The following is a 24042-nucleotide window of genomic DNA, read 5'->3' as shown; positions in this document are numbered from 1 at the left end:
GGTCACGCAATAAGTGTCTGAGGCCGCATTTGAACTCATGTCTACCTGACTGCATTCCTAGCACTCTGTTCACTGCACCACCTAGCCGCTTAGACTTATCTAAGTGGTTGAGGTCTTTGGGTTTATTATATATTGCATACCTGTTCTGTTTCACTGATTGCCTTTTGTAGTTTTTAACTAGTACCGAATAGTTTTGATGACTGTTGCTTTGTAGTATTGTTGAAAATCTGGAGTTGGTAGACCCTCTTCCTTCCTACTTTTTTTTCTCTCATGACCTTTCATTTTTTTCAGCTGAATTTTTTTAATTTTCTAGTTCTAAAAGTAATTTAAATAGTTTTATTGATATGGCGCTGAGTAAATGAATAAATTGGTATTGCCATTTTAAATTCTCCTGGCATTTCCCAAAGATGAGCAGTTGATATCTTCCTAACTAATTTTGTCCATCTTGATTTCTGTAAAGAGCATTTTATAGTTGTATTCATATAATTTCTGTGTGTGCCTTGGTGGATAGACTCTCAAATGTTTATATATCCTGAAATTATTTAGAATGGAATTTCTCTTTCTGGGTTTTGTTGGTAATATTTAGAAGCATTGATTATGTGGGTTTATTTTATCTTTTGTTAACTTTGCTGAAGTTATTGTTTTAGTTAAATTTTAGTTGGTCCTCTAGGATTGTCTATTTAGAATATCATAGCATCTGCAGAAAGTGATAATTTTGTTTCTTATTATGATTTACTTTCTCTAATAGGATGTCCACTTATTGAATGTTGGGCAAGGATCTCACATTTGGATTACTAACAGCCAAATCAGAGTTTCAAAATGGCTTGAAGACTTACTTTTAGCACCCTCTGCCCTCTTTTCTGCCATTTCTACCACTCAGTGCAGAAGAGAGATGGGCCCACATAGGCCTGTCATCAGAAAAAAAAAAAAAAAGACCCACAGCCTATAGTTTAGGGTATAAATGAGATAAAAGCTTTATTCATATGTTATTATAAGCCATGACAAGAACTCTGATCCTTGGTTTCCTTTGTAAGCTAAGTGTGCTCTCAGTACATGTCATTTCTTACCAGTATCTGTAGAATAAAATGAAGAGTTTAAAAAAAAAAAAGGCAAATACAGTTAATCCAGATTACAAATTTTTCATGGTTGGCCTTGGAAGACACATAGGCTATTTCCATTCTTTCGAATAAAGAAAATAATGTACTTCTAATTATTTGTTGGCCTTGGGGGCACGAAGAGGGCAATTTTATTTTTTTCTTTGCTTATCCTTGCAGAAGAACTGGGGTGAAAGTAATATCCAAATATAGAGAAATGGGCATGAGTGCTTGTTTACACCAACAGAAACTAGTTTAAAGATGGAGTCACTCATGTTTAGAGAGTGCAACTACTGAGGACCTCTCCTCCATCCCCCAGGAGTGAGGAAGGTTTTTCTTTCTTTCTTTGTTTCAAGGGTTGTCATGACCAAAGAGTCATCACCAAGTGGTCCGTCTACAGATAATGTGCTTCTTCATATTTTGCTGTTTAGAAAGCAGATACCATCTGTTCCTAAGACTGATAATATTTGAGTGTTTCCAGCTTTGTAGATCTTGCCAGAGCTTATGCTGTGCTGTATAGCCTTCAAGAACCGGACTAACTTCCATGACCTAATGAAGTATCAAAAGTAAGACTTTGTGTCATTTTAAACCTACAGCATAAAGTAATTCCAGGCAATCTCTTATCCAGTACTGACCAGGCACATTTCTACCTTGCTCTTAATATCAGACATGTTTAGGATGCTGTGGATGTGGTTGCATAGATAATAGATGTTAAATGTTTATTGAATGAATGAACTATTATTGAAATATGAGAAAACAAGAAAATGTGAAAATTGTGAAAACTTGACCTATTATTGTATTAAATGTTATAGTTTATAAAGTTTGAATTATTTTCAACTTTAAAAATCTATATTTTATGTTTTTGTTTCAAGTTCAGGGTTAGAAGATTCCTGTAATGACATTTTCAATTTTATTCTAGAAGAACATAAAACTAATATGAAATAAGGATTTTCCTGTTCTTACATCTTACATTGTTTTTGGGTCCCTGAAGTGCAATTTTCTGTGATGCCATACTTCTGACTCTGTTAGATGCCCTCCAAAGCCTTCAGCTGGCAATTTTTATATCCGCATGGATAGTCTTCAGTATAAATGATAAAATATTCATCCCTTGAGTCTGTGACACTACTAGTAGAGGGTATGTTAAGGTGTCTTACTGAGCAGGAAGTTTAATTTTCCAGAATTATCCTTTAGGGACTTGGAGAGAAGGAAGATGTGGGTGTGTGTGTGTATGTGTGTGTATGTATGTATATTTATGTATATGTACACACATACACATAGAGAGTAAGTTTGAAGGTGGTTGAAGATTGGTGGTTTGTGTAATATGTAGAGGGGATTCTTTTAATTTTGTTAATAAACATGGGGAAGAATACTTATTTTTACAGAAAATGTCTAAATTTCCTCCCAGGATTAGGGAATTTTTTTTTATTATATTGACAACATTTAAAATAAATTTTACATTTTTTAAATAGGTGCATAGAGAATAGGCATTTGATTTTATTGGTATGGGAAACTCTAGTCCAAGTCAGCACCTTATCTACAATTTAGAGCTTGAGTTGGCTAGGGCACCAGAAGTTAAAAGTGACTTGCCCAGAATTGTGCAGCCATTACATGTCAGAGGTGGGATGTCACAGGCAGTGTATGCACAATCTAAGCCATGCTGCATCTCTAGTTTTTTTGTATTGGTGGAAGACAATAATAGCTAACATTTATATTGTTCTTACTATGTGCCAGGCACTATGCTAAACGTGTTGCAATGATTATCCCATTTGATCTTCACAACAGTCCTGGGAAGTAGGTGCTGTAATTATCTCCGTTTTACAGACTAGGAAACTGTCTTTGAGGCAGACACAAGTTAGTGACTTGCTCAGGGTCACACAGCTAGTAAGTGTCTGAGGTTAGATTTGAACTCATCTTCCTGACTCCAAGGCCCAGTGCTTCATCCACTTTGCCATCTACAATGATCAGTAGTTTCCAATGCCTTACTTGATTTGAGCACTGAATTTTAAAACTCTTAACTAATATTACTAGTGTGGTAGTAAATTTCTTGTTTAATTAGACTTTCAATTACAATGATTTCTTTTGTTATCATTTGATCCCAATAAGTTAATAAGATTTTGTAAGAGGTTATGGTTCTAAATCAAAGACAGGTGTAGGAGGAATCAGTTTTTCTATTGAGGGCTTCTTATTTATTTAAAAAAAAATCTTATTCATCTTAGGGCTACTTAAAAGTGAAGAACAGCTTAATTTGTTTTTTCTTGTTACTATGTAAATGAAATATAACAGGAAGTAATAATGACAGACATTTAGTGCTTTAAGACTTAAAGAATATTTTATACGTACCTTCATCTTCAAAACCACCCTGTGATATTTGCTACTGATATTATTAATGTTCTTTTACAAATGACAAAACAGAGGCTCAAAGTTTTTTTTTTAATTTTGATTTCTTAAATTGGAGAACAAATATACAAGTTGGAATGAATTTATGGTAAATTGTCTAATAAGCAGATTTTTAAAAAGTGGTTAGATAAAGTTTAAAAAAACAGATAACAATAGAAAAACATTTTCTGGTAGAAGACAGTACAAAAAATAGTGTATGACTATTTGGATAATATATTCATTTTGTAACAGTGCAACTGTAAATACATATTTTTGACTGTCCATTGACCACAAAGAGTTATAACTCCACTCTTCGATAACATGCTGACAACTCCTATAGCAGACTTTTTTAAAAAAAAGGCATAAATCAGATTTCCCCTCACTTGATCAATTCCTTCCAAGTTTAGATGTTCAGAAGAACTTAGGTATATCCAGAGTCACAAGTTGTTACTTAATCAATTTTTGAAATTAAAATTTCAGGAAAATGGCAGTAAGATAAAGTGAAGAAAAACATGGAGCAGTACAGTCCTAATTACTTAGATGCATATCTTTTTGATAATGGGAGAAGGGGAAGCCTTTGTGGTAAATTAAAGAAAAAAGGGCAGATCATTTTGTGTAAGAAATTTAACAACTTTTGTATAATGTCTTCACTTTGCTGTTACCATTTTAATAAACTCTTTGCAGTTTACTTAACTATCAATATCAATATCTCCTTCCCTGATTATTTCCTCAAAATATAGAGGGAAGGGTTTTTGGGGAGTGATTAGTTCAGTTTTGGACATGTTGAATTTAAGAAGTCTACAAAGACACCTAGTTCAAGAAGTTCAATAGGCAGTTGGAGATGTGAGATCAGAGGTCACAAGAAAGGCAAGAATTGGATAAATAGATTGGAGAATCATCTGAGGTGATAATTGAATGCATAGGGATTGATGAGAATCCATCAAGGGACAAGGAGAGGAGAGGAGAACCAGGAGAGAACAGTCTCATGAAAACGTAGACAGAAGAGAGTGTCAAGGAGAAGGGTGATTGTGTCAAATGATGCAGAGAGGTCCAGAAGAGTGAGGTAATTGGTAATCAAGAGATCATTTGTAACTCTGGAAAAATGTGTTTCAATTGAGTGATGAAATTGGAAGCCATACTGCAACGAGTGATAGGAAAGGAAGTGGATTCACTTCTCTAAGATTTAGCCAAGAGGGGAGGAGGAATATAGGACAACAGCAAATGAGTATGAATGGATAAGTTGAAGTTGTTTAAGGATGGGAGAGACGTGGGATTGTTTGTATGTGATAGGGAACATGTGGTAGGCAATAGGCATGGAGAGATTGAAAATTGTTGAGAGCGGAAGTAAATGAAGGGCAGACTGCTAGGCAGGATGGAATAGGTTCACTTGTTCATATAGAAAGTTTTGCCTTGGTAAGGAAAAGGGACCACCTTTTTATGTGAGACAGGGATGAAGGAAGAGATGAGGAAAGGTTTCCGAATGGTGTGAGATGAGGAAGGGATAAGAGAGACCTCTTATTTATATGCCTCAAAACGTGAGGCAAGTTTCTTAGCAGAGAAGGAAAGCCATGGGAAGTTTGAGGAAGGATGAAAAGTTTGGAAAAGCCAGTGTGGGGAGTGTGATAGTGACTTAATTAGGGAAGAGTAAAAGGATTGCCTTGCTACAGTGAGGGCCCATTTGAAATTATGTTACATAAATTTGTAGTAGACCCAGTCAGCATGGTTTCATGATTTTTTTCCAGCTTTGTGAAAGCAAAGACCATTTTGGATTGTGAAGAATTGGGAAGGGTGAAGAGTTCATGAAAGAGGTGAATTTTGGTGCAGCCATAAAAGAGGGAATAGCATAGTTCTGAGAGACAAAATTGAAGAAATAAAGACCTGTGTACTGAGGGTTACTTTTTTTTTTTGACTAGGCAGTGGGGTTAAGTGACTTGCCCAGGGTCAGTAAGTTATGTGTCTGAGGCTAGATTTGAACTCGGGTCCTCCTGAATCCAGGGCCAGTAATCTATCCACTGCACCACCTAGCTGCCCCTTGAGGGTTAGTTTAAATGTCAAACTGTTGTCACACCCTGCTGATTTAACAGTGTTATCACTGCCTTGCAAGATACTAATTATATGATTGCCTACTGTTAACTGCTCTTGAACTTTATTTTATTCTTAAATCTTCAGAGGGTCCCTCAGAATGGGGTAGTCTAGCCAAATAATCCCAACCGAGGCCAAATTAATCTTGGGACTTAAGATTTTCTGATCAGACTTGTTGTGTTGTTTCTCTTGTGGCTGAATGAAAGAAAAGAAAAGAATTAAATCTAAACCTGGGCCTCAGGCTCCACACCCTTACTTAGTGTCAATATTGTGCCTAGTATAGTTGCTCACCAATGGGTGCCCCTATATACTTTTTAAAACGGTGATAATTATAATTTTAAGACAGTGAGACCTCAGGTAAAATATATATATATATATATATATAAAATATATATGTATATATAATATATATATATAATATATGTATATATAATATATATACATAATATATATGTATATATAATATATATATAAAAATAAAAAGCATACCTGTAAATTCATCTCACATAAAGTAGACATTGAGTAATTTTGATGTTTATGTGATTCAGTTTAAATGAAAACCAATGTAGTGTGTATTTTTGAAATCTAAGCAATACTTTACAAAATTAAGAGGATTACTAACTTTCTGTATTTTCATTTTTCTCTTAGGACATTTTATTTCATTTCAGTAGTTTTTCCTTTGAGAAACTTATGTTTCTCTAGTTAGGAGTTTTGAAAGCATGTTGGTTATGTACATAATGGGATTTTACTAGTGCAGAGTTTATTTTTCTGTAGTTTATAATAGCTAAGCAGCTGTCTTCTAGCACTTTCTTTTATAAGGTGCTGGGTTTAGGTTAGCTCACTGTATTCTCACAACACTTAGAGGTGTGGGTATTATTATTATTCTTGTTCCTTTTTTATTGATGAAGAAATTGATGATCGAGAGATAAAGTGATTTGCCCAAGGTCATACAGCTAAGTATCTTCCTTACTACAAGTTCAGTTCCCTTTCACACTAGCTACTGTTAAAATGTGAACAAAATTCATGTAAAATATTTGAAGGAGGATTAAATGATCATACTTGAACTCACTGGAGAGTTTTGAAGGTCAGTTGTTAATTTCACTGCCCTGCTCCTTTCCCAGTGTAGTATTGGTATGTGAACATTCTTTGAGACACTTGTTGCAATAGCTAGGGAAATTAAAAATATGAAACCACAAGTTTTCCTGCTTTGTCTTAGACCTGGCAGTAAAGGATTAAGGTGAGAAGACCTTAGAAACAGATTTTCTTGATATATAGGCTCATATGATTTAGACCTGGAGATCATCTAGTCAAGTTCTGTTATGGAAACTGAGACCTAGAGTGATGTGAAAAAGATTTTCCCAAGGTAACACAGCTAGTAAATAAATAGAATAAGGATTTGAATCTCTAACCTTTTGCTCCGTATTTTATGATCTTTCATTGTATAATACACCATCATGTGACAGAGTAACCTCCAGAATTTCACATTATAGAATTTATGAAGAAAAGAACAAATTTTAGATGCATTGTTAAACTTGTACTTAGGGAGTTTAAAAAAATGCTGCTGATGCTTTTGCTCTTGTCCTTAAGTGTAATCCCTGAAACAGGTACTACCTCTAGAAGAAGTGATACAAGTGATGCTTTTAGCTCAGTACCTTGCAGATATTAGATGTGCAATAAATGTTGCTGATTTGTGATACTGTGGGTTTCTGTAGTGAAGCCATTGTAAGAATCCTCATATTCTAAGAAAATGAGTCTATGAGCTTATAATTTTTAGTGTAAGTCAGTGAAAAATAGTGGTTATTATCATGAATTCTATTTTATGGAAGAAGAGGAATTTTATTTCAAATTTTGAAGAATAGAAGTATTTGTAATACTAAGATTCTTTAATGTGTTATTTTGGTGCCTCCTTGTGGAGATTTATATTATTGATAATAATACAAATGAATCATAGAAGTCCAGGATTATATTGCTTTGAAAATAATGCTTTGGAAAAAGGCGACTTATAAAAAAAATATTCTTAGATACCCTAGAAGGTCAAGATTTAGTTTTACACCTAATTACTGAAATTAGGCTATTCTAGATTAGCTTATATGGCAGAATTATTTTTGTGGTCCATAATCATCATAATTACATTAATAACTTTATAAACCTCATATTTATGAATATATATTAGACAATTTGCCTCTAGTTAATTTTGTATATATTTTCATCTAAAATATTTTAAGTAAGTATAGTAAAATAGGCAAAATGTGTTTGTTATTTTCCATTCCTTTTTGGCTTTGTGGTTATGATATGAAAGCAACAGTATCTTTATTTAGTCGTCAGTTGTACTGTTAATAACAATATTTGGTTTAGGTAAGATATGCTGTAATCCCCCACACATTGTTAGCAATTATAAGGGCTTTTAGGTTGGTAATAATTGAGAACTTAATGAATATAGTGTAGATTATGTTAGGGAAATTTTAAAATAACAGTTTTGTCATCAGCACAAGAGGATGAAAGTTAAACTTTCTACATTCTTCTCAGGAATAGAGAAATCCCTTATAGCTTCAATTTTAGAATCTCACTTCTTTTCCATCTTCCTGTCTTATTCTCATAGGATCATAGATTTAGAGCTGGAAAGGACCTTAGAGGTCATTGAGTCCAACCCCATCATTTTACAGATGAGGAAACTGAGGTCCAGAGAGGGGAAATGACTTGCCGAAGGTCACACAGGTAGTAAGTAGCAGAACTGGGATTCAAACCGAGGTCCTCTAACTTTCAAATCCAGTGCTCTGTGCCATGTGTTTCTGATTTAGTTCCGTCGTCTTTGCTTTTTTTTCATAAACCATCCTACTCTCCTTGATAGCCTTCTGTGATGAGCCCAGACATAAAAATGTAGATTTTGAGCCATAATGTGAGGGAAGAATCGCCAAGATAAAACATGAGGGGCAGCAGATAGCAGTGAATTCAAAATAGTCCCAAGAGCCATGCTTGAGGGGGTAGAGAGAAAAGTATTACTTCCAGTTAAATTGATGGATAAAAGAATAATGGGGAATTCTGCTTTTGCATTTTTGTTTTTGTGTGATAGCAAGATGGTAAGGTATAGTGTATGACTTATACAGCTGATGGTGGAACATTAATTGGAGAAAAGTGAATTAGATGGAGAAATTTGGGAAGCCCATTACAATGTTAGCAAATAAAACTTTTGATAGTAATTGAGATTCTCTTAGTGAGGAATCTAAGTTTTGAGAAAAGTAGGTAGCTCAAATAGCTATGATGGGGAGGATATGCACAAAGGAACTAAAGGTTAGGAATTGGAAGCAGCAGAAACAGATAGCATTTTAGACTTTTGGAAACAAAAAGGAGGAAAGAAAGCAGACTTTAAGGGGAAGGTGGGAAAAGGTGGCAGAGGTTAGGATTAGGACTTCAGGGTTAGTATTCTGGAATATAAGAGTTCATGGTGATAGGACAGAAGGAAATAAGTAAATAAATAATGATAAAAAGTAGGGAATGTACTAGTAGTGCTTATTCTGATGGTTTCAGTTTTTTTGAAAAATGAAACAAGATATTAATTATTAAGGAAGATACAAATTTTGGGGTAAGGACTTTAAAGTTTAATGGAAAGTTTGACAATATTAAGATTTTGAGAGCATGTTAGGAAGCAAGAATCATAGCAAGGCATAGTCAGTAAGGATTCAATGTTATGAATTTTATAGGAATGGAATCAGGGCAATGTCTAGTCTTTCTGCAAAGGCATTCCATTTGTGTATACACAAAAGCAAAGATGATCCCAGAGGTTACTGAGGGCTGGAAGTGATTGTAGAGGTATGATAATTCCTTATGTGTTTCTGCCAGTCTAAAGAGTGAATTGGAGAGAAGAGTGCTCATTAGGTTTCTGTTCTGATTCAAGATTGAAGCCAGGTGTTGCAGATCACCTTTTCTGTTTGTTCTTTTTCTTTATGTCCCTTTTAGAACTCTCAAGGTTAGTCAGTTATTTTCCTCACAATTTCATTAGGAAATTTGCCAAAGGCATCCTTTCGAGGCAGCTGTCTCTGGAACCTTGGAGGCTATCAGTAATGTGTTTCTAGTCCATGAGGTATTCAACAAAAAGTGTTGGGTTAAGCTAGGTCCTTGGTGCTTAAAGGAAAAAAAAAATTCCCCTTACTACATACCCATATATCCTTTGTAATAGTAAAATGCATCATCAACATTTTAAGGCTCTTCATATTTTAGTTTTTTTGTTATTCTTTTCTTTTCAGAAATAACTCTATTATTGGGTATAGATGTAATATATAGGTATTAATGACGGAAGGAGGATCACCCCTTAAATTTATTTTAACTAGTTTTACATCTTAGAAATAACAGATGTTTGGAGGTTTTGCATAGATAAGGAAAAGTCTTTTGTTATAGAACTTTTAAATTTTTGGCCATTTTTATTATTGCTCTAATTTTTAACAAGCAGAACAAGCCTTAATTGTGGTCTTTTTGGTTATAAGATGCTCTTATGCTATGTGCCTGTTAATTTATCCATTATGTAAAGTCAATGGAAATATTAAATGTGTTATGTCACTGAAATTAATATTGTGATGTGTTAAATTATTAGAAGTATGAAATTCATTTATCCTTTTCATCATACCTCACTTAATGATATAGGCAACTGTTATAACATACGTACATATAATATATTACACCAACTGCTTCTCTTATTTCCCTACACTGTCTTCTTTCAGCCACCCACACAGAATATGCCTATGGGTCCAGGAGGGATGAATCAGAGTGGCCCTCCCCCACCTCCACGTTCTCACAACATGTCTTCAGATGGAATGGTAGGTGGGGGTCCTCCTGCACCACACATGCAGAACCAGATGAACGGCCAGATGCCTGGTAAGTTTTTCTCTTCTAAGACATTAACACCAGAGTTGCTTAGCAACTGAAACGACATGGGGGCTCAAGGGATACTAGATTGTTGATGACAAAACTGCTTTGAATGCCCCCGAGTACAAGCTCTCTTAGAGTTTGTTAGCTACAGAGCTACGTGACCTGTATTCAGTGTTTATCAGGCTGCCCTTGGGCTTTGATGTAGCTGACACACAGCATTCCTCTGATGAACAGAATTGGCTAAATTTAGTCTGTCTGAAACCAGGCAATATAGCTTGCTTTAAAAGCTTTTTGGAAAAAAAAAAAGTATTGGCCCCTGGTTTATCTGTTCATGAATAGATCTTATAAAAGTATGCATTTTATAATGGCTTACTTTAAGTTTATATTAAAAATAGCATCGTGGTGGAAGAAACATAGAAAAAAGAAATAAAATGGTCTAAATTTGCCACTAACTTTTCATATTCTTGATGTGATTAGCAATATTTGAGTTTAAATTTTCATTGAGAAATCACGCTTGCACATTAAAGTGTGAATCTTCAGTGCTGATCTTTATTAAAGAATGACATTAAAAAGAATACTTGAAAAGTAAAACGTCAAATAACATTGAAAAATAAGGTAAGAAAAAAGTTTTTATATAATGAACCAGGGCTCCCCATGTCTTTATTTCCTTGTTGTAAGTGCAACCCCTTTGGAAGTTTTTTTTAACTCTCAGGACATTGGATGCTATTTACTTACTATTAAATTGCTTTGATGTTTGTTTTTAAAATTAGTGATCTTTAGCCTTTTAGTTTTTGAGTGTCAGTCTCTTCTGTGACTAATTAGGTCAGTGGGTCCCAGTAGTAGAGGAGAAAGTGAAAGCAGGAGGGGTCACATTATATTCTACCCAATGTTCTTTAACCAACCTAAGCCAAGTTTGGATTAAAAATGGCATTTAGAGTCAGGACAGCTTGATAAATTGGCATATGGTACTTAAGAGGCATGTTGCTTTGGCAACTAAATTCTAGCTTACCTGCCCACTCAAATGGTCTTGAGAGGTTATTTTGTCCAGCTTCTGCGTGTCATTGATGAAGATACTGAGACCCAGGTAGTTGACTAGCTCAAGGTGACACAACAAGTATGGTTGTAATGAGAAGCCAATTTACCTCACTCTTTTTTTTTTTTTTGTGAGGCAATCAGGGTTAAGTGACTTGCCCAGGGTCACACAGCTAGTAAGTGTTAAGTGTCTGAGGCTGTATTTGAACTCAGGTCCTCCTGACTCCAAGGCCAGAGCTCTATCCACTGCTCCACCTAGCTGCCCTTACCTCACTCTTGGTCTAGTGCTTTTTCCACTGCATAGTGCCATTTTTCGTACTTATTTTTAGGTGGTAAGTAGTACAAATGAATCTGCCTCCTCATCTTGCTTTGAAGCTTGTCATCAACCAAAAAATTGAAATATACAACCTTGTGGCACTTTTGTCTAGGTTTGGGTTCAGGATTTTGACCAAGCTCTGATACATCCTGAGACTAGACATTTGGGTATGGGCCTTGGGAATGATAATCCTTTTTCCTTTTTTCCTTATGCCAAAGCTACTGTTGACATGGTCTTTGATGAAATCTGTTGTTAGGCCATTTGGAATAGTTGAGGAAGTTAGAGTCTGTCCAGAAGTTGCTAACATCCACTGAATAGTACTCAGATGGCAGAAAAAGGGAGAAAAATTAAGAACAGGGAACTTTCAAACACATTAAGCTTTTGGTCAACTTAGATAAGAGGTGAATCTGGTGCAATAGTTAACCTACTTTTTGACTTTAAGGTAGAAAGTTGTCTTTTAGGAATAAACTTTACATTAAGTCCACATTCCTAATTCCCAATTTGAGCTTCTGTTTTAAAATTTTATTTCATAGTACTATATAATGGAAACTTGTGAAGATCTTTTTGGAGAGACCATCTATTTACTGAAGCTGTTCATTTTATTTCAAAGGGCCAAACCATATGCCTATGCAGGGACCTGGACCCAATCAGCTCAATATGACAAACAGTTCTATGAACATGCCTTCAAGCAATCATGGTTCCATGGGAGGTTATAACCATTCGGTGCCATCCTCGCAAAGCATGCCAGTACAGAATCAGATGACAATGAGTCAAGGACAGCCTATGGGAAACTATGGCCCTAGACCAAATATGAACATGCAACCAAACCAAGGTAAACAAACTTGTTATTTTGTTTAAGTCAAAAAGAGTTACTGCTTAATTCTTTTAAAACTTTAAATTTCATTTTATTCTTCCAACTAATACATAAATGAATAAATGATTGAAATAAGTGGCAACAGTGCTATTATACATAAAAACAGAGTTGAATTTGAGGTCAACTTGTAGAATTCTTTTATTTTATTCTTTAAAATTGTACTTGTTTTCTTTTTTAAATCATTTACTTTTTGCTTGTAGGTAATGTTAGTTGATAGTTCACCTGGGACCCTCTAATTTTTAATTAATTATTTTTGAAAACTAGAAAACAATACATTTTAGTTACTTCCTAGATGATTATAGAGTGGAAATTATGATAATTATTTTTTTAAAAAAGTTTTTGATTTTTCATTATTTTGGCAATTGGAACCATTAAAAATGCCTTTTTTTCAGAGAGTTTTTTTTTTAAAAAAATCATTGTTGGTTGGCATCTGTAATTCACCTGAATGTTTTCTGGTGCTGTCTTTCTATATTATAGTAATAAAAATAATTTGCATTTTATTTCAAATATGTAATGCAGATACTATATTCTTGGATCTTTTTAGAGGAGCTAGTGTGATGTGATTGAAATTAATTATCAACTTCAGGGAATGAAGTTAACCTTATTTCTTTTTAAGTATTCATGTGAATAATTTCTGTAAACCAGCAAGTGGCGCTCTGTCCTGCTAATTGTCTTCTTCCACATTTGGCATATTGCCATTCTGAAAATGCCTTCATTAAAAAAAGAATGGAAGATAAGAAAATAATGTACAGTTCAATTTATTTTTTTCATATTTAATGTTTTCAGATTTTTTTTAAAAAATGAGTTACTAAAATGTACTAACACTGAAGAAATTTGTAAGTTTATTTAACATTACAGTCAAATGAATTAGTGTCATCATTAAATTATTAGTGAGAATGATATAATATTTTTTGTAAAAAATGCTAAAAAGAAAGAAAGATCACTCAGAATGTAGCTTTACAAAACTGGCACTTATTCCACATTTTTTCCAAATTTATCTAGTGCCCATGATGGAATGTTTTCTTTTTCTTATTAGGTCATTTAAAGGTTCAAAGCAACAGCAGGATCCAGTCAGTGCTAGATCAGAAGGGAGTTGAGCCAGCTCAGATGTTTCTACACACAGTTTGATTACCTGCAGTGAGAACAAGACAATTGATAATGATTCTGACAACAACTACAGTAATGATGGCACACTTCTTAGAAAACCTATAGTTAAGAAAAGGTAGGGTGTGTGCACACAAGTGGTTGTTGTAGCATGGTTTGATATGACTCATCACAAGGTCTTAAAAACAGAAAATAATGCATGTATCAATGTGCATGTAGAAAACATTCAATACTTTTTGAAGAAAGAAGTTGAGGCTTTATAGCCACTTGTTTGTTATACTTAGACACCAGTGATTGCTCTTTTCACTGCCATATATCATGTGTATGTATTTTTTTCCTTCAGCTGTAGCATTTAAATCATTTATCACCTTATGCTCTCAACTTCAGAAATCCTCATTAGAAAATATGTGCTGTGCAGTAAAATGGCAACATGTAGGTCTGGTTAAGATGGTAAAAGGTTTTTGAAATGAAGATAGCACATCATTGAGGAAATATTGACTAAAATATAGCAGTGCTTTATGTCCTGGAATTCTGTGGCAAGACAGTTGGTCTTGTTATCATCTGTCCATTCAACAGTCATTTTGTTCTGTTATATCCACATTCTAGATATTTCAAATAAACTAAATAGCTAAAAAATTAACTTAGAGAATTCAGTTGTAGAATGCAGATAGATATTTACTTTCTGTAGTCACAAAAATGCTTTATATGAAAGTGATAATTTGAGTGAATGAGTACTGCAGGATAGGAAGAACAAATTGTATACTATGATAGAAGTTATCTGTGTTTGGAATTTTCTGTGCTGGCTTTTGTGTTAGAGGACCTCTTCAAATTTTGGCTTTGCTGCTTGAAGGTGTGCAGTAACCTTGAGAAGTCACTAAACCTTTGTGTTTCATAAGGTTCCTTTTCTTTAAAATGAGAGAGGTAGATAAGATGTTCTCTAAGCTTCATTCTAGCTTGAGGTCCAGTTAGTTAGTTGTCCATTTCCACAATTAGGTATCAACTAAAGGAGTTTCTTATACTGAAATAAAGTAAAGCTTTAACCGTACTAAAATTTAACTGTTAGAAAAACTGTAGTTATAGGATAGAAGCAAGAAATGACAGGATCCATTGTAAACATTACTTTGTCTTAACGGAAAGGCAAAAAATCATAAACTACTACCAAACAAAAATTATTAACTTTTTTAACTTTTCCTAATTTTTTTAATATAGAATTTAGACCTGGAAAGATCCTTAGAGATAATCTATCCTAACCCCAACAGTTTACAGATGAGGAAACTAAGGCCCAGATAGGTCATGGGCTTTGTTTGTCTTCATACTGGAGTTATGGTAGAACTGAAAGCAGAACCAGAAACTATAGAGCCTCTATTTTATATAGTTCAAGAACAGAATGTTGACACTCACTTTTTCTGATAGCTCCATGTTCCCATGTGCTTATCACTGTGTCAGTGGAAAAACGAGAAAAAGAAATGATTAGCATATTTAAGTTAGTATTATTGAAAGGGCTAGGATTTATTAATTGAAGGAAAAAACTTTCCCTATACTATTAAATAATGAACTGGAGAGTTTATAAAAAATTTTAAAAATAGTTTTAAATCATGTTTTATACACAAATTGCTGTGCAATCATTGTAATCTAGTAAAAAGCATAAAACCCGGACCATAAGAGTTACAAACTTTCCCCTCAGTAGAAGTTTCAAAAGTTTGTTTAGGTCCAATTAGTGACATTGTAAAAAGAACATTGTATAAAACAATCTAAGCCAAATTTTGTTGGCAGTGGCTTGCTCAACATTAGGATATTTCACCTCCAAATATAAAGCAGAAATCCTGAGTGATTTACTCACATAAACAAACTCTGGTTTTGTAGATGAATGCAAAAAAGTTCGTTGAAATGACCTAGTAGTAAGTGCTCTATCGTAAATGTAGTATGTGTTATGTAAACATCCTATAGATTATGCTAAAAATACCTGATTGTTTAATAGTAGTATGGGTCGGATTCTCCCTAAGCCCACGATAAATACCAGTGAGATCAAATATGCAAAGTCAAATGTGAAACTGCATTTAAAACATTAATAAACTGCATATATATTGCACTAGATTGATGAACACTTAGATTTTTTCCATGCAGTTTTATTTCATTTCCCAGCACTTAAAAAATTAATCAGATGTGAATTTATAAGTAGTTTCATAGAGCTTCTCAAACAATTCCATGATCATTGGTCCTGGGATTCATAGAGGATCTTGGCTGCCATATGCATGGCTGCTGATCAGGTGGCTGACTGCTTTTTGTTAGAATTAGAGTCTTTGCTGGCAATGAACTTCATCTGGGCCACATCCTGGGCTCCTGGCTCCTTGTACTGGAGAAACATACCTATGGCTCCAGTGTTGCCTCCTCCAGGATCAGAACCCTCAGTTAGTATCTCAGCATTTGAAATTTGAGCAATTTCGATTTCAAAATGGCTTTCTCTCTTCAGAAGCAGGTGCCTCTCATTATTTGATAGGTGACAAGCTATCGATTCAGATTTTTTTGATGTTCCTAGTTTTACACATAAAGGAGCTCCATTCATGAGCACTTTGAGCTGCTTGTCGTAAAACTCCATTTCTTTCCACGACATAAGCACACACTCTGCCCACTGTTGTAGGTGGTCCAAGAAGCACATCCGAGGTGAACTACTTTCTTGCTGCAATATTTATTATAGTACTTCACAGTGGATGAAGTCAAATTTGATGTCACACTGCATACATCTTCGACACTCCTTGTCTGGGACCCATTGCTGTTTGTCAAGGCCAAAGGGAGTGCCAAAAACCCTGTGCTTGGGGACCACATACAGGCCGCTGGGCAAATGCACCAGCTCCTTGCCATCTCGGCAAAGGGCCATTTGGTCTGGGGCTACTCCATCTCACAGTTTTCCAACCTTAGCTACTATTTCATCCCGTCATAGTGAACAGTCCAGCTGCCTGATTGACATGCTCCTAAAAATCTTTTTAAATTGATAGAAGTGAATCTTCAGCCTTAAGTGATCTGTGGACTTAGGTGGGAAAAGAATTAGTCTTTGTTTCAGTCATTACTTTGTCATCCTGTATGTTTTGTTTTATGCAGTTACAAACATGTATCTGAGCAGGGATGCTTAGGTTTCACCAGGCTGCCTGAAGGACCCATGGCACAAACAAGGTGAAGAGTCCTGATTTGTGGAACCCTCTCATTTTACTCATAGGGAAACCAAGACGCAAAAAGGTTAAGTAACTTGTCCAAGGTCTCGTAGGTCGCTGAAGAGTGAAAAGGACATTCTTGGAGGGGCAGCAGCATGGTGTAGTGAAAAGAACATTGGATGGAGATGGAAGACCTGGGTCCAGTGATGTACTCTTAACACTTAACTGGCTATGTGATCATGAGCAAGTTGCTTAATTTCTTGAGCCTAATAATTCTTACACCACCTACCTCACAGGGTTATTGTGAGGACAGCAATTTGTGAACTTTAAAGTATTATATAAATGTGATAGGATGAAATTCTTTCCAGTAAAGGAAAAAAAATTAGTATTTGGAGATGAAAATTATTTAAGAAAAATCATCATAGGAAATGATCTTAATAGATCCTGTTATCAGGCCACTAACTACTACACTTTGTGTTTACACATTTACATTTATTTCATCATTAGCTGATATTAGTTGAGCTTTCAGTGGTAGTGACATGCATGGCGTGTCATACTGTACTGAAGTTGTTGCCTTACCATGGAAGCTTTTGGTTCGAGTTTTAGGAGATTTTGTTAAGAATAGAACAGATTCGAATCACAGCAACATAAATCTCTAGGAGGAGACTACTTAAGGGATAAGAAATATTTCTTTTTAGGTAGTTTTGAACTTCTAACACAGTATTACTTTTTAAACATGGAAATTAGCCCAACATAGCTAATTATCTTGTATTTCTTTGTAGAATTATTTGCATTTGTGATTAGACTTTTGTCCATTAATTATCACTTGAATCACTACCAGGCTGAGTCTGGATTCAAAACAATTGATCTACTTGGTAAGATGGGAAAGGTTATTAGGAAAGGAAAAGTGATACTAGAGGACACACTAGAAAGTCAGAAACTTAAAAAAAACAAACAACCCACATCTTTTTATGGAAAAAAAGTATATTGACCAGAAGATACCTTAGCTTTGATGAAACTGAAAAGTGAAATGAGAGAAAGGAGATTCTCAGGAGATGATGTGAGAATTGCACCAGATGGCATTAGTAGGGTTTCCTTTTCCCAGAACAGAGAAAAATTGGCGATTTTTTTTTTATTTTTAATTTCAGGTAGGTGGTGATATTACTAGTAGGACTCCCTTGTATTTTCTTTTTGTTTTTTTGTTTATTGTTTATTGTTTTTTGCTTATTGTTTTTTAAAGTAAAAAATCTAGTTGCTTTTAGTTTCTTACACAAATTGAAAAGAAAACAAAACAAACAAGGGTTTCAAGTGTGTCTGGAAATTTCCTGTAGTTATACACCTTCCAAAAGATAGGACATTCAATGTGGTCAGGAAAATGTTTGGAGAGTTCTTTTAAAAATGGAAGTATTAATGACTGAAAGACCTCTGTAATATTTGTTTTAAAATGTATTGATATTATTAATTGTTGCAGAGGTACTTTACTAAACAGCTGTACAAAAAACCTGAAGCTTGGGACAGTGTCCCCTCCACTTAGGAAGCAGGACCCACTCTAACATAGAGTTGTTAAGTCAAGAAATAGGCTAGAAAATGAGCAAACAATAGAAAAAAATTCTGACCATAGAAAGTTCTGTGGTGACAAGGAAGATTAAAACACACACTCAGAACAAGACAACAAAGTCAAAATTCCTGCATCCAAAGCCTTGAAGTAAAATATGAATTGGTCACTCAGGTCATGGAAGAGCTCAGAAAGGATTATTAAAATCAAGTAAGAAAGGTAGAGGAAAAATTGGGAAGAGAAATGAGAGTGATGCCACAAAATCCTGAAAAAAGAATCAACAGCTTGGTAAAAGAGGCACAGAAAAATACTGAAGAAAATAACACCTTAAAAAAACAGAATAGGCCAAATGGTAAAAGAGGCACAAAAATCCAGTAAAGTGAAGAAAGCCTTGAAAAACAGAATTGGCCAAATGGAAAAAGACATACAAAAATTCACTGAAGAGAAGACCTCCTTAAAAAGTAGAATCAGCCAAATGGAGAAGGAGGTACAAAAGCTCATTGAAGAAAATAATTCTTTAAAAGTTAGAATTGGACAAGTGAAAGCTAATGACTTTATGAAATATCAAGAAACAGTCCAACAAAATTAAAAGAATGAAAAAATAGAAGAAAATATGAAATATCTCATTGGAAAAACCACTGACTTGGAAAACAGATCCAGGGGAATTATTTATAATTTAATTTATAAAATTTATAAAAATAATTTATAATTTAAGAATTATTGGACTACCTGAAAATCATAATTAAAAAAGAGCCTAGACATCATCTTTCAAGAAAATATCAAGCAAAACTGTTATGATATTCTAGATCCAGAGGGTTAAATAGAAATTGAAAAAATCCATTGATTACCTCCTGAAAGAGATCCCCAAATGAGAACTCCCAGGAATACTATATCCAAATCTCAGACCTCCAAAATCAAGGGGAAAACACTGCTAGCAGGCAAAAAGAAACAATTCAAATATTATGGAGCCACAGTCAGGATAACACAAGATTTAGCAGCTTCTACATTAAAGGGTCAGAGGGCTTGGAATATGATATTCTGGAGGGAAAAGAGCTAGAATTACAATTAAGAATCACTTACCCAGCAAAACTGAGTATAATTCTTCAGAGGAAAAAAATGGATACTCAGTGAAATAATGGACTTTCAAGCATTCCTAATGAAAAGACTGGAGCTGAATAGAAAATTTGACTTTTAAATACAACATGCAAAGGAAGCATAAAAAGGTAAACAGGAAGAGAAATAATAAGGGATTTGGTAAGGTTAAACTGTTTATATTTCTACGTGGAAAAATGACATTTATAACTCCGAAAAACTTTCTCATTATTAGGTCAGGTAGAAGGAATATACATAGATAAAAAGCAGAAATGTGAGATAAATGTGATGGTATGATTATCTAAAAAAATAAAATTGAGGGATGAGAAAGAAGAATGCACTGGGAGAAGGGGAAAGGAAGAGGTAGAATGGGATGAATTATCTGACGTAAAAGAGGCCTAAAAGGGATTTTACAGAGGAGAAAATGAAGGAAGAGGGAAGGGGAGCATATGAGCCTTACTCTCATGGGAATGGGCTCAAAGAGGGAATAATATACACACTCAGTTGGGTGTAGAAATTTGTCTTACCATACAGGAGAATAGGAAGGAAAGAGGTGGAGCTGATAGAAGGGGGGGCAGTTTGGGGGATGTAAAAATCAGAAGAAAAACACTTTTGAGAATGGACAGGGTAAAAGGAGAGAGAGAGAATAGGATAAACGGGGAAATTGGATGGAGGGAAATACATAGCTGGTAATCACTACTGTGAAAAAAATATTTCCAGGGAGTTTCTCTGATTGGGACTTCATTTCTGAAACATGAAAACTCAGTCAAATTTATGGAAATAAGAGTCATTCCTCAATTGATAAATGAACAGGCAGTTTTTAGACAAAGCAATCAAAGCTGTTTATAGCCACGAAAAAAAATGTTCTAAATCATTATTGATGAGAAAAATACAAATTAAAACAACTCTTAACTGCTATCTCACACCTGTCAGATTGACTTATATGACAGAAAAGGAAAATGACAAGTATTGGAGGGGACATGGGAAAATTAAAACACAAATGTACTAGTGGTGAAGTTGCATACTTTTTCAACCATTCAGAAGAACAATTTGGAACTATGCCCAGTGGGCTATAAAACCATGCATACCCTTTGACTAAACAATACCACTACAGGTCTGTATCCTGAAGAGATAAAAAACAAAAAAGAAAAGGACCTGTGTACAAAAATATTTACAGTAACTCTTTTTGTGGTGGCAAAGAATTGGAAATTGAGGGGATGTTCATCAATTGAGGAATGACTGAACAAGTTGTCATATATGATTGTGATGGAATACTATTGTGCTGTAACAAATGACAAGAAGGATGTTCTCAAAAAAACCTGGGAAGACTTACATGAAGTGATGCAAAGTAAAATGAGCAGAACCAGGAGAATCTTGTATACAGAGTAACAGCAATATTGTGTGATGATCTACTATGAATAACTTAGCTATTCTCAGCAATACAATGATCTAAGACCAATTCTGTAGGACCTGTGAGAAAGAATTGGTAGATCCTGAATGCAAATCAAAGATACTTTTTCTTTACTTTATTCTTTTTCCTTTTTTGGTCTGTGTTTTCCTTTGACAGAAGGACTTACACGGGAATGTGTTTTGCATGACTATAGATGTATTATCTATGTCAAATTGCTTGCCTTCTCAATGGGAGAGGGAGTGAAGGGAAGGAGAGAATTTGGAACTCAAAATTTGAAAAAAGAAAAAAGAATGTTAAAACGGCTTTTATATGTAACTGAGAAAAAAATAAAATATTAAATAAGATAATAAAAAAGAAATGAGGAATTTAGAGAAACATGGGAAAACCTGTAGCTATTGATGCAGAGAGAAATAATTTCCAGAAGCAGGAGAACAATTGACACAATTACTCCACTGAATTATATAAATGAGAACAACATTAATAGGAAGTTGGATTCTGAGTAATTGTAATGATAGTTTTCATCCCAGAGAACATATAATGAAAAATGCCATTCTCTTCTAAGGAGAGACACAGTAGTCTTTGGAGATCAGAGTGTTACATATACTGCTACATGCATTGAGAGTACGCCTTCTTTGTGCTTAACTGTTTTCCTTTTTCACAAAGTAGGAGTGGGTAGAGGGAGATAAGAAGCAGGCTATACCTGGAAATGATTATGACATAAAACAAAAGGCATTAGTAAAAGTTATTTTTAAGAGTAAGCAACATTATTGAATTCCTTAAATTTAGGTATTTTTCTTTTTTTATTTCTACATTGTCCTTGATAATTAACATGGGATTTTGAAGTTTCTGCTGTAAACATTGTATACATACTGTACTTCTTTGCACTATGAATTTATGATTAATACGGATATTCTGATGATGATGCATAATATAACTATTCCACACCCATGATATTTTTGACCATATCCTCTTATGGGTTTAGCACCAAGGGCCTCCTCAGCTTACTGGAATCTCTACTACCTTTTTCTCACTGTTAAATTTATATACCATGGCACTACCAGGATAGTCCATTGCTTTATTCTCAGTTTTATTATGTGACTTGCTTACCTTTTTTTTGGTCATTTCTCTGTTAAAATCAATTCTGTGTAATTTCTTGTTTGTGATAATTGCTCTATGCCTATATTGTCCTTTGAGTAATCCTTAACTTCAGATTTTCTGAGACTGTGGTACTCTAGTGTTTGGTAACTCAAAACTACTGTAGTTATCATCAGAAAAATATCATTGTTAAAAATATGGACCTTTTTTTTTAGGGAAAAGCTTGATATCAACTGATACTAAGACAAGAATAATTGATACAAAGATGAAAAAAGTGAAATTACAATTCCTACGAATTTTACATTCTTTTTTGCAGGAAGGGGAGGTGAGGTGTGCATATATAAATATTGCAGAATTACTCTGTATAACAAATACAAGGCTAGGGAGGGAAGATGCTAGTGGCTGAGGACATCAGGAGAGGCTCTGTATCGATGGAGGTAATTGAACTGCATCTTTAAAAAAAATACAAATAGGGGATTCTATATAATCTCTATTTTACTATAAAAATGTTTACAATATAATGAATTCTGCATATTACTTTAGAAATGTAAATGCTCTTAACTTGTATGGGCTACTTTCTGAACTTCTTTTCTCTCCTGTGCATTTTAAAAAATGTTTCCTTTATTGGTATCACTATTGTTAACCTTTACCTTCCCCTCTCCACCCTCTGCCATTAACCAGAGAGATAGAAAGTGGAAAAACAAACAAACATGCCTAGTTTAAAAAAACAAAACAAAACAACCTAATCAAGGAAACTGAATCCACACAGTGGTTATGCCTAAAATTGTTGTTATTGTTATTTAGGTATTTTAGTCATGTCCGACTCTTCAAGACCCCATTTGGGGTTTTCTTGGCAAAGACATTGGAGTGGTTTGCCATTTCCTTTTCTAGCTCATTTTACAGATGAGGAAACTGAAGGTCATATGACTGGTAGATGTCTGAGGCCAGATTTTAATTTAGGTCTTCCTGACTTCAGACCTGTAACTCTATCTGCTGTGCTACCTAGCTGCCCTAATGCTAAAAAATATATGTCTTTCTATCACCTCTCTTTCAGGAGGTGGGTAGCCTGCATTTTCATAGATTTTCTGGAAATATGGTTGTTGATTTCTTTGAAATCAAAGTTAAGACTTTGAAAATTGTTTTTCTTTACAACATAATTTTTTTTTTTTTGGCTAGGCAGTGGGGTTAAGTGACTTGCCCAGGGTCACACAGCTAGTAAGTGTCATGTTTCTGAGGTCGGATTTGAACTCAGGTCCTCCTGAATCCAGGGCCAGTGCTCTACCACTGCGCCGCCTCGCTGCCCCTTCAACATTGTTTTTGTATAAATTGTTCTACTTCTGCTCACTTTACTGTTAGTTCATACTATACAGGATGCTCTGAAATATATCTTTATTATAGTGCAATAATATTGCACTACATTCATTTACTACAATTTTTTTAGCCATCTCCTGATGTCTAAAAAGTAATCTAAGATACTTCTTTAGATTCTAGTTCCTCTCCCCGCCTTTTTAATCTCCCCTTCAAGAAGTTTGTTTTGCTTTTGTCTTTTCCCTTCCCAATATTATATTGCATTCTAACCTTGCCCCTCTTCTCCCAGCTCCAGTTGTTTTCATGGTCATTTTGATGTATTTCTACACCAGTTTGTTGCAGTAAATTTGCATATGTTCAACTCTGCATTGGCTGTTTGAGATAAAAATGAGGTTCATCTGATGCCCCCTCTTTTCACCTCTTCATTTGTTGTGTACATTATGCTCATATACCCAAGTAACAAGTTCATCCTCTTTCTTCCCTCTTCATATTAGTGTATTACTTTTGCCCACTTCAGATCCCTCAGAACAGAACCAATCCACCCACAGGACTCATATTTTTCTTATTTAACTCTCCTGGTACCCCTTGAAGAACTAAAGATTTTGAGGGGAAATGTATTTTTCTCTTCTGTTAGACTCTCTCTCTCTCTCCATATACATATACATATACATATACATATACATATACATATACATAT

The 24042-nt window shown here is 34.6% G+C and overlaps 1 protein-coding gene across 4 annotated transcripts in view; it reads left to right on the top strand.

Annotated features, from left to right (window-relative positions):
- Nucleotides 1-24042, top strand: part of LOC114054116 (protein SSXT) — a 94821-nt gene that overhangs the window by 32681 nt on the left and 38098 nt on the right. For all 4 annotated transcript variants that reach the window (XM_027877244.1, XM_027877247.1, XM_027877245.1 and 1 more), the window contains 2 exons: nucleotides 10265-10418; nucleotides 12371-12592. In XM_027877244.1, the coding sequence (XP_027733045.1) occupies nucleotides 10265-10418; nucleotides 12371-12592 (376 nt within the window). The remainder of the gene's footprint in view (nucleotides 1-10264; nucleotides 10419-12370; nucleotides 12593-24042) is intronic.

This window comes from Vombatus ursinus, unplaced genomic scaffold (genome assembly GCF_900497805.2).
Source record: "Vombatus ursinus unplaced genomic scaffold, bare-nosed wombat genome assembly UNPS02014812.1, whole genome shotgun sequence".
Lineage (NCBI taxonomy): Eukaryota > Metazoa > Chordata > Mammalia > Diprotodontia > Vombatidae > Vombatus > Vombatus ursinus.
The sequence above is the reverse complement of the archived record's forward strand: the minus strand, read 5'-3'. Positions and strand labels throughout refer to the sequence as shown.